The 12,051-nt window shown below is 40.9% G+C and overlaps 1 protein-coding gene across 1 annotated transcript in view; it reads left to right on the forward strand.

Moving 5' to 3' along the window:
- The window catches only part of LOC145345304 (scavenger receptor cysteine-rich domain-containing protein DMBT1-like), a 31,126-nt gene extending 21,709 nt beyond the window's left edge, over nucleotides 1–9,417 (forward strand). The window contains exons 9-14 of the mRNA XM_080193120.1: nucleotides 2,149–2,463; nucleotides 3,781–4,086; nucleotides 4,700–5,008; nucleotides 7,728–8,042; nucleotides 8,920–9,225; nucleotides 9,404–9,417. Of these exons, the coding sequence (XP_080049246.1) occupies nucleotides 2,149–2,463; nucleotides 3,781–4,086; nucleotides 4,700–5,008; nucleotides 7,728–8,042; nucleotides 8,920–9,225; nucleotides 9,404–9,417 (1,565 nt within the window). The remainder of the gene's footprint in view (nucleotides 1–2,148; nucleotides 2,464–3,780; nucleotides 4,087–4,699; nucleotides 5,009–7,727; nucleotides 8,043–8,919; nucleotides 9,226–9,403) is intronic.
- The last annotated feature ends 2,634 nt before the right edge of the window (nucleotides 9,418–12,051 follow it).

The following is a 12,051-nucleotide window of genomic DNA, read 5'->3' on the forward strand; positions in this document are numbered from 1 at the left end:
AGAGGAAAAAGACACAATGATGGACCGAAAATTAAACGGTAAAAACGCATAATTTGCAGAAAATCACGGTAGTTAGTGTTTTCCCATCCGAAGTGCAGCCAATATGAGCTCGCACTGAGATGCCGAATAGCTCAACCCGTGTGGGTAATGGAGGCATCAGTTCCCAAGAGGTTTGCCGCATAACATGGAAGCACAGTTAACGTTTCGAATCCATGTGATACTTCTACCGTTTTGGAGACAGACCATACACGAACCGTGATTCTCTCTCTACAGATGCTGCAAACCTACTGATTTTCTCCAGCAATTTTATTTTATTTCACATCTCCAATAGCAACGCTACTTCGCTTTTGTTTATTTTCAATAAATTCAGTTTTGAGTCATGCTTTTAGAGGCGGTGAGAGTAGCGGTGTTAGGAAGTGGACAACTACTGCTGTAATATGCATTTTTATTCATTTCGGACTGATGCAATAACCGAATATTATAAATCTGCGAGCCCAGAACATTATTTACAGACATTTCCTTTCATAGTGATGTATTGCATGCATGATGTGATCAGTACAGGGCAGAGTAACTGGAGGTGCACACGGTCAATTTATCTGTCTTAAAATTGTTGATTGAATATCTTGTAGAAATGGCTGGCACTGTACAATTCGGTGCCGTATTGTCGAGAATGTCATGCCCTGGTGATGATCCTTCAGTGGAATTGGAGAAAGGGGACGAATGCTTTAAGGGGAATATATTATTTTTCAAAACGCAGTAACTTGATTTGTGTATTTTCATAATAGAAAAGAAATGTGATTACGATTCATTTGGCCACTGTTCTTTGCATTAGAATTTAACAACAAAGAATATCCTAATCAGGTCTTGCAGCATAAGTTGAAATAGAAGCATCTTTCAGTTTCATCCCGTGGCCTATCAAAGACAAAAAGAGTTCCAGCTAACCATCTGGAAATTTCCCTGTTTCCAAAGAGAAGTTCGGTCTACAATGCATTCCGAACATCACTTTTTCTTACGTTCCTTTTTCAAATTATACTTAAAGTGTCCAGTATCCATTTGCATGAACTGCTCGTAATACTGTGGTGTTTTCTTATTTGTTGATGATTAAACTGTTCAGTTGGCATGGGTTTGACTGTTAGTGGAGTTGTATTATCCTTTTAAACAGCCTGGAGTATATAGCACTGTCTTCAGGAGGTCCTGTGCTGCAGTGAGCACTGTCCCTGCCTCAGCTCCGGAAGTTCTTTGTCCAAGTCCTCCTTCCCGTATAAATAATTGCAGGAGTTGGAGCATCACTAATATCCAAATCAGTCACTTACAATTCATACTTTAACACAGAAATATTTGTATAAATAACCCGGTTAGTACAAAATCAATATTTTAAGATTGTCAAAAGCACAAGTGCTAATGAGATGGGTGTATGTAAGTGCAATCCGCGTGGAAGAGGAACCATTGGTTGCGCACAATTTTGTGTAAATAAAACATCATATATGCAATCCACCAAAGAGAATGAAAGTAAACATTGGAAGATGAGTTCTGAACAGTTATGGAATGCACAGTGGCAGAGTGATTATCACTGCTACCTCACAGCACCAAGGACCTGTGTTCGAATCCCGGCTTGGGTCACTGTCTATAAGGAGTTTGCACATTTTCCCGTTTTTGGTTGGTTTCCTCCGGGTGCTTCAGTTCCTTTCACATTCTAAAGGTGTGTCTCTGTTAGGTGGATTGCTAAATTGCCCCTTAGTTTCAGGGGGACTAGGTAGGTTAAACGCATGACATCATGGAAATAGAGTCTGTGTGGGATTGTGGTTAGTGCATATGCGATGGGCCGAATAGCTTCCTTCTGCATGCCGGGATTCTAGACTCTAAAAGAGGGCAATACTATATCAGCCTTTGGCAAACGTACTGTTGCCCGCATTAAATGCACAGTAATCTTGCGGAAATAATAATTTTGCACAGTGATCATGACCTTGAGTTATCTTACTTTAGCACACGCAGTACATAAATATCGTTGAAGTTTAATGATTTGCCGAACTAATCTAATCAAATGTAGCATTAACCATTCACACCAAATGCCAAAAATTCCATCAACTGTTTCAACTTTTCTGGGCAACCAAACAACTAATATTGCGTCTATATTTTGTTTACAACTAGATAATTTTCAGACAAGACTCGTGAATGGGGAAAACTCTTGTTCCGGAAGAGTGGAGATCTATCACAGCCATATGTGGGGAACAGTTTGTGATGATGACTGGGACTTAATGGATGGTGAAGTGGCCTGCACGCAAGCACAATGTGGATTTGTTGAATCTGCACCTAGAAACGCGAAGTATGGCAAAGGCAAATCGTCTATTTGGCTGAGTTCCGTTCAATGCAATGGTTCAGAGGCCTACTTATGGCAGTGCCAATACAAACCTCTTGGACAGCACAACTGCAGTCATGAATACGATGCCTCGGTGATTTGTTCTGGTACGTTAAGTAGTGTTTTAATTAGGAACTGAGCTGATGCACTCATTAAAAATAGGAAAATTGCAAAAGTAAGGAAGGGAGTAAGGAAAGAAGGAAGCAAGAATGGAAGGAAAGAAGGAAGGAAAGGAGAAAGGAAGGAAGGAAGGAAAGAAGGAAGGAAGAAAGGAAGGAAGGAAGGAAGAAAGGAAGGAAGGAAGGAAGAAAGGAAGGAATTAAGGCAGGAAGAAGGGAAAAGGGAAGGAAGGAAGGAGGAAAAAAGGTATGAAGGAAGGAAGGATGAATGGATGGAAGGAAGGAAGGAGGGAAGAAAGGAAAGGAAGGAAGGATGGAAGGAGGGAAAAAAGGAAGGGAAGGAAGGAAAGGAAAAGTATTTTTTCACGTAAATTTACGTTTACATTTGAATTCAAATGATGATAAAGACAGCATATTACTTTATATGCTGGTGAGCGGGGAAGTGCCAACTCCAACTCCATTGCTTTGGCTTCTGCTTTGTATTTGTTGAATTCCATAGATTGTGTACTCTGTTAAATTTGTTCGGTGGGTTACAGGCGGATCTTGGAGTAGTGAGGAAAATTGTATCCACCAAAACTATAAGGCATGAATTGTCGCAGCGAACCTGCTGACTTACTTCCAGACAGCGTTGTTATGTGCTAGCAAGTTATGGCGTGACGATCAAGACAAAAGACAATCAAGATTACTTTGAAATCGAAGGGTGACATTTATATATAGGTATTCAAGTGGAAGATTCCAATTGGAAGAGGTGTGATTGCCATTACGACTGAACTAGCATAACCGTTTCCACATTATTTTATAATTGACCATAGATTGTCAGAATCCTTACGGTGTTCTGGAGGAACAGTCAAATATGCTGGAAATGTCGATTGCTTCCTTCACCACAGGCGCCCACAGACCTGCTGAAATTTGCCTAATATTAGTAATTATTATTCCCGATTTCATCTATATGCGGAATATTGTATTTGTAATTGCTTTAACGGAGTAGGTTGGCTAAATACTGAGAAATGAATTCACTGGGCTCTATTGCAGGAATACAGCGTGTTGTGCATCAGCTACTGAACAATGAAACAAGATAAATTGGGGAAATTAAACGCAATAAAAATAACATAGCTTGTCCATCTTGAATTCAAATGCTGCATCGTACTGTAAAATGTACGACGCATGCCGAAAAGCACATTGTCAAGAATTGCAGATCGTAAAATGTATAAGCAAAGTTCATGGTTTTCCCCATAAAATGTGCCAGGTATAAACGCACAAACATCTTCATGGAACCATAATATGTATCACCACTTTGGATTTCAGATCGACCATTACAGCCCACTCTGTCTCTGGAAGTTAAACAGGACGCTTTCCTAACAAGGGGCACAATCACGATGACTTGCACGGCTTTGAGCTTTTACGCGGGGAGCACATTTTATTTGAAGAAAGTTGGTGAAGCATATCCAGTTGCTTCACGAACTGCGACAGAGGGAGCGTACAGTATTACCTTCTCAATCCAAGATGTGGATGTAAGCAGCAGTGGGAATTATACATGCCACTATCAAACAAGCAAAAATGGAACTTTTACCAACTCAACCAGCAGTATATCAGTGCATTTAGCCGTTACAGGTAAGCAAGATCCAACCATCGAGTCAATAAGCTATGATCAACGTTTTAGAGACAAGGGAAAGCATTTTATTTCTCCCCACCCGCTCCCCTTTCACACACACACAGACCTTTCCCCCCCTTCTCACTCTCACTCATATCTGCAGACACATAGACATACAGAAACAGAGCCAAATGTGCGCACACAAACACAAACACACACCCACAAGCACACACATTTCCCCCTTCTCAATTCGCTTCCATTCATTCGCTTCCATCCCTCTGTCTGTTTCGATCTTAACTGCATAGCATGGTGCTTTTTTTTACGTCTATGCATCTCTCTCTCTCTCTGTCTCTGTGTGTTTTGCTATATCGATGTCTCGATTTGTCTCTCTCTAGGTCTTTATCTGTCTGTTTCTGTCTCACCACTCTACCTTTCTCCTGTATACCTGGAGAAATGTGCATTACTGTTTGCACTGACTACGAGACACTAGCTTCAGGTCGCATCTCAGAAAGAGACAGACTTTCACAGAACGGCACTGAATACATTCTGCCGCGGAAGAAGTGCCAACTCTCAGAAGAATGCAGTTAATGAAAGAATAAAATCGTTCACCGTTCTCACTCTCTTTTCTTATAGATCAGCTCCCGATGAGGTTGGTCAAAGGTAGAAGCTCTTGTTCTGGAAGGCTGGAAATATATTATCATGACAGATGGGGAGCAGTCTGTGATGAAGGTTGGGACATGCTTGACGCAAATGTCGTTTGTAGGCAATTGAACTGCGGGGCCGCAGCTCCCGGAATTGGTGATAATGGAGGACCGGCTGGGCTTTTCTGGTTGGCAGATCTTCGGTGTAATGGCAATGAAACTGGTGTGATGCAGTGTCCTAGAGAAACTTTGGGAGAGCACAACTGCAACCATGGAAAGGCAGTTTATATTACTTGCACAGGTATGGTTAGATTTAGATTTGATTTGATTTGTTATTTTCGCACGTATTATGTGGTGAAAGTTATTGCATGCTGTACAGACAAAGCATTTTTTCGCATAGTATATGTAAGGGAGAAGGAAAGGAGATGGCGCAGAATTTGGTTCTTCAGTCATAGCTAGGATATTTACGAAAATCAGTTTAGTATAAGATAGGTCCAATCAAATGAAAGATGACAGCAGGGACAAACTGTTCTTGAGGGATTTGGAATGTGACATCAGACCTATGTGTATATTTCTTCCGATAGAAGAAGGTGGAAGAGACTACGTCCGGGAAGCGTGGAATTCTTGGTTATGCCGGCTGTTTTTTTTTCGGAAGCACCAGGAAATATAGATAGACTCAATGGATGGGAAGCAGGTTTGCTTGCTAGACTGGGCTACGTCCAGAATACGTTTGATATTTTGTGGACTTGGCCAAAGCAGGAGCCATACCAAGATGTGAACCATCCGGAACTAATGCCTCCTATGGTGCATGTGTAACAGCTGGCAAAATTCGTTGCAGACATGCTAAATTCACATAACCTCCTGCGAATGCAGAGGAGATGTTGGGCTTTCCCAAATATAGAGTAGGCATGGAAGGATCAGGTCAGGTTATTAGTGGACTCGATGCCTAGTGAAGTGAAGATCTCGACTATTACCACTTTGTCCCTTTTGGTGTAGACAGCAGCCTTCACTACGCGTCCTGTATTTGATGAATATCATATTCATCTTGCTAACATTGAGGGAGAGATTAATTTCATCACACCATTTCACAAGGTTTTTTTTTATTTACTTTACTCCGTCAAATCATTGTTTGAGATCCTACCCACGATGGTGGTGTCAGCAGCAAAATTGAAACCGGAGGCGGAGTAGAGTATGGCCGCACCGTGATAAGTGTGTGAGGATTATAATCAGGGTCGGAGGACGCAGCCTCGCGGGGCAGCAGTGTTGAGGATTATCGTGGAGAAAATTTCGTTGCCTTGGCTTGCTACCTGCGATTTGTGGGTTACGAAGTCCAGGCTGCAATCGGAAAGGAAGGGGCCGAACACTCGGTCACGGTGCTAGGAGATGAGTTTTGAAGGAATAATGATGTCAAAGGTTGAGCTGCAATCAATAATTAGGAGTCTGATATAGGTGTCTTTATTAACCAGGTTTTCCAAGGTTGAGTGTAGGGCCAGGCAGATAAGATGCGTTGTGGAACTGTTGCGGTGATTAGCAAACTATAGTGGATCCAGGCAACCTGGAACGCCGGAGTTATTCTGTGCCATGACTACCCTTACAAAGCACCTGATAATGATGGATGTGAGAGCCACCGGGCGATAGTTATTTAAGTACGCTCTCTGGCTAATACATAAGAACATCTGCAAATCATTTCATTTGATTTGATTCATTATTGCCGCATGCATTATATACAGCGAAAAGTATTATTTCTAGTGTGTTGTACAGGTAAAACATACAGGGATATTGAAGGAAAGGGTAGAGTTTAGAATGTGTCGTTACAGTTATAGGTGGCTGTAGTGAATGGTTGTTTTATTGCGAGGTAGGTTCATTCAAATGTCTGACGGCAGCAGGGAAGAAGTTGTTTTTGAATCGGTTGGTACGCGTCCTCAAAACGTTGCATCATGTTCCCTGATGGAAGAAGATGCCAAAAAGTTGGAGTGGATGAGATATTTGATTATACTGGCTGCTTTTCCGACACTGCGGGAAGTGTAGACAATGTCCATGGATGGGAGGCTGGCTTGAGCGATAGACCCTGTAAAAATGTTTTTACGATTACATGTTTAATGATCAAGTACAAATTGCAACTTTAAGATTTATTTCATCTTCAGCCAAGTAAAAACAATATTCAAGAAGGTAAAACATATGCATGCCTGGTATGCTGTTATGGTGCTGGCGGTGTGTGTGTGTGTGTGTGTGTGTGTGTGTGTGTGTGTGTGTGTGTGTGTGTGTGTGTGTGTGTGTGTGTGTGTGTGTGTGTGTGTGTGTGTGTGTGTGTGGTGTGTGTGTGTGTGTGTGAGAGAGAGAGAGAAGAGGGAGCGGTGCTGTGGGTGTTTGTGTTTATTGGTGTGTGAGAGATGTCGAATGAGTTTTTTTTAATTCCTGTGTTCATATGACTGAGTGTGGGTATATGTGAGAGAGAATAGAGAGTGAGTAACGATACGTGTTTGAGTGATAGTGTACGGTAATGTGCCAGTTTGATTGTATGAGTGTTTGTGTAGGAGAGCGAAAGTGAGAGATAACGAGTGATTGAATGAGAGTCTTTGTCAGTGTGTGTCATTATCATTGTGGAAAGTGTGTGTGGTGTGTTTGTGTGAGATTTTGGGAAATGCGAGGAGCTTTTTTTATAGCACTGCCCACTAGAACGCAATTGTCCTTTTGAAGTGCATTTGTCTTAAAATGTGATGGTTGCTTCTGAAGGTAGTTTTTATCGACTACAAATACATTTGTTATCATTGTTGTTTGCCCTTATATGGCATGTATAGCTCAGTTTTTTTTAATGTATATATGACGCAACACGAGGCGGTCTATACAATGGTGACCGTTACTAATCGTCCTGTTTGATGCAGTGACCTAAGTAGACTGTGACACAAACTTCGTTCAACTTGTTTCCTTCATTTTCTTGCCTCAGATGCTTGTGTTTTTCCCTTGACAAGGTTTGTACAAATGAGTCTGACGACGTATAACTTTATTGTTACTTCCTATAGAGCAAATTCAAGCCAGGCTGATGAATGGGGAAAATAACTGTTCAGGAAGATTGGAGGTATATTACAACGGAAGCTGGGGAACAGTGTGTGATGATAACTGGGACATATCCGACGCTGAGGTTGTCTGCGCACAGCTGCATTGTGGCTTAGCTGTCTCTGCCCCTGGAAAAGCCAAATTTGGGGCTGGGAATTCGCGCATCTGGCTTGATGAGGTTCAGTGCAATGGGTTAGAAGGAAACCTATGGGAATGCCAAAAAAATGCCTTGGGTCAGCACAATTGCAACCACAAAGAAGATGCATCTGTCGTTTGCAGAGGTACTATTAGCTTTTCATTGATTTTGTTGCGAATAAAGCATGAGACATTTGCATTTCTGGCGAGGTACGCAATTTTTGCTCATGCTAATTTGATTCTTCGGAAAGTGATTCTAAGCTACCATGCTGAAAGGCTGCAGTCCGTGGGGTGTTTTTGGACCCATGGTGTTGTTACAGAGCTGCGACCCAAAGAGAGAATTCAATGAGTTCTTCGAAAACGTATGAAGTTTATTTCACATATAGTACCAGAAAACTGAAATTATTAACGATTCTGAAGCTCATGTGAAAGTGGAGGAATTATCTGGATGTGCAGGGGAGTCGAGTGGCGGCTTGGTTGATTGTGTTGCCAAGGCTCATTGTGTGATGTTTTCTTCATGGAATAGCCGTTGATACTGTCAATTTTATTTGTATAATAGAAAAATGAAATAGTTTCACCAGATTTTCTGAACTAACATCCTTCCCTGGGCAGAATACCAATGAAGGGATGTCCCGATTTTTAGGGGAAGGAACTAAATAAAAACACAACGTTTAACCTGTGCCCGAGCTGTGAAGTCCATTAATATATCTACGTTTTAGCCCGATTTATCCTTGAAAAAGCTGTCAGTCTGTTTCAGATATTACTAACAGCCAAATCCATTATCTGAATCTATGGCCTCATAAGTTAAATTATTTGTTGATCACTATTAATTAATTGCATGTGCCGATAGGGACTGTTGGTGGAATACGAGTTAATAATAAAATAAAGTCCATCGCAGAAAGTTACACAATGGGGAACAGATTGACTGGAGATTGGGACCTGTGCTTCTCAATTCCTGATTGAAATACAGCTCTATCTTCCGAAAACTTGTCTTCATTCTATTGGTTTTGATTGTATTTATAGATCAACCGCTTCAGCTCATTTTGTCTTTGGAAAGGATATCTGGTATCTTCATTGCAAGAGAAATAATAAGAATGACCTGCAGAGCATTGAACATTTACGCAGGAAGTAGCTTTCTTCTGATGAAAGCCGGTGAAGTTCATCCAATTGCTACACAATATGCTCCAAATGGAACAGCGAGCGTTACTTTCACTCTCCTGGATGTGGATGCCAGGGAAGATGGCGATTACACGTGTCGCTACCAAACACGCAAATCAGGGCATATTTCCAATCCAACAAGCAGCAACTCCGTGCATGTATACGTAACAGGTAGGTGAAAACGCAGACCATACTTTACTCCCTGATTTGTTGCCAACCCCATAACTGCACTTAATTTACTTACTTTTTTGTTGCTGCACCATTAAAATTGTGACCATGAAATTACATGAAGGCCCACCAAGCGAGACGTCAACAATTAACCGTTTAATTTTGATGATTACTTTTACAGGCAATCGGTATTAGATTCATGGCCATCCTTACTGCCGCTGGCTTTCAATCCCTAATTGATTTATATCCTACCATCAATGTTGCTGTTTTCGAATCAATGCCGTAGAATTTAGCAATCTGTTGAAATCAGTGCCATCCCACCGAGTCCTAACACTGGAATATAAAAGTAACTAGAGGAGTTACATCCTCAAATTTACTTTTCTGTATCTCTAACGCAGGAACTCGCACCGTTTACAACAAAATAGTAGCCCAGAATACCCAACAAATCAACTCTTTTATGTAGAACACTTCGCTGAACATTTTGAGTTGCATCTCATTCACTGCAGCGTGGTTTCTCCAAATGTCTGTTTCTTCTCAGATGGACTCAATAACACATTATGACAGAAATGGACAGACTCCATCCTGACTCAATAAAACGGTTTCTCCACAAAGCCCATTGCAGTCGTCAGAAATGCGTGGCTCTAAATCTATAGTCCTTGTGTTACAGAGTTTCTAAACAATCCAAAATGAATCGAATTGCAAGAATCATTTTGGGGTTGGGGTTGTGGTTGGGGTTGGGGGGAGGGGGTCATTAGACGGAGCACAGCTCATTTGCAGATGGAAATGTACCCCAATATTGGAGCTTTGTTCAATGTTGTTGAAGCCATACTTAAAGAAAGCACATTGTCTAATGAGGAAACTAAATCATCAGAATCAGGAAATTAAATTTATCCTGTTCATTCCTTGCAAAAAACGTGACATCAGAGAGATATAGCACTCCATTAAGACATCAGCTCATGTCTGTCACTCAACCATATCTTATGTTATATATCTGAAAAGTTATAAAACTCACTGATCCATAAAATATTAACAGCATTAAATATCTGTCATTTTCCATGTATTTTCTGACGCCATACCAGTAAAGAAAAAACAATTCTCAATTCACGTTTTAAGTTGATGACCTTTCAGCTGAACACCACATGCCATGCGATTCTTCCTTTATTAAACCCTGGGTTGATTTTGTGTTAGGAATTCAGCCCTTCAATGCATGATGGTCAATAATTTACCTTGTCCGTTGTCATGTCTTTTAGATGAGCTTCCAATACGGTTGACAAATGGCACACATTTTTGTTCCGGAAGAGTGGAAACTTATTATAACAATTCCTGGAGAGCAGTCTGCGATGATCATTGGGATGTGCTTGATGCAACTGTTGTATGTAGGCAATTAGCATGTGGAACGGCTCGATCAGCTCCTGGCGGTAATCACTTCGGAACAGCGCCAGGTCCTTTCTTGTTTGATGACGTTCAATGCAATGGGACAGAATCTACTCTTTTGGAGTGTGAAATGAGCCCCTTGGAACAAAACAACTGCAGATCTGGCCAGACTGCATCTGTTATTTGCGCAGGTAAAGTTGGGGATTTGATTGACGATGTAATACTTATATCATAACGTATCAGAAGTATCAAGTGCAAATGATCCTACTGATGGAGACGCCATTGTGACACTGAGTTTCCCCTTACAGTAAAAAAAAGTGTTGAATGTCAAATGGAACAATATAGCCTTTCAAAACATCTGCCATTTCGCCACAAATTGATTAGATAGAACATGTGGTTCTACGCATCATTTTATGGATATCCCTTTGCTTTTCCAATACCTCCTTAAAACGTTAACGTTCATGTTCTAAGGAGAAAGAGACAATTCCTATTTAAAAAAATGCTTCATCATCTGCAAGTATTCTGTTTACCTTCTTCTTCTGCGTGTAATGGCATTTGTTGCATCAATCACAAGTAAACGTGTATTATTTGCTAGAGGTCTCTAGAATTGCTGACATATACTCATGTGGCTTTTCACAATTTGTTCAGCAAAGCACAACAAATTCGTGTCGAACGTATTGTACAGTCCCTGTAACTTTATATAAGAGCTCGCAAATGGGAAAAAGGGGATCTGGAAGCATGGATTATTTTATTTTTTGTGTGGAAATTTCGTCAGGAAAGAGGTAATATTATGATCGGGACCGGATTTGGAAGACCAAACTGCTGAGGCGAATATAATAATCCGCATTTTGTCTAACGGGTTTTCTTTTTTTTTACAACAGAACTTCGCTAGCAAGCTAATAATTCAGGAGATTTCAGCCGATTTATTGACGCATATCCGGTAACCTGAACGGATGCAACTGAAATGAGTTTACATTTAATATTGCTGATGCTCGCGTCCTTTGAGATCCACTGAGATATTGCAAATATCCAACCAGAATTTCATTATGCATCGCCACATGTTATGCTTTCTCGTTGGCTTCTAATCTTACATAATCATAACCTTGCCTGCTATTGAGTAACAACAATGAATAGTGTAAGCACAATGACAACTAATGCTTTAACAAGTCATTTGCATGAAATCAAATGCGAAGTTTGTATCTCCCTATAATCGAAATGCAGAGTAAGCAAAGCAATTAAAAGCAACATGTTGCAAAATGTAATCGTGTTAAAAATGGAGGATTTTTTATCGAAAAAGTGCATTGTAGACAAAAATAAAAATCATTTCGTTATTAAGTGGCTATCCACATGGCCATGTGGCATGGTGGTTATCACTGCTGCCTCACAGCGCGAGGGACCCGGGTTCAGTTCCCAGCTTAGATCGCTGCCTATGCCGAGTTTGCCACGTTCTTGGAG

Source organism: Carcharhinus amblyrhynchos, chromosome 7 (assembly GCF_965287045.1).
Source record: "Carcharhinus amblyrhynchos chromosome 7, sCarAmb.v2.hapA, whole genome shotgun sequence".
NCBI classification, from domain to species: domain Eukaryota; kingdom Metazoa; phylum Chordata; class Chondrichthyes; order Carcharhiniformes; family Carcharhinidae; genus Carcharhinus; species Carcharhinus amblyrhynchos.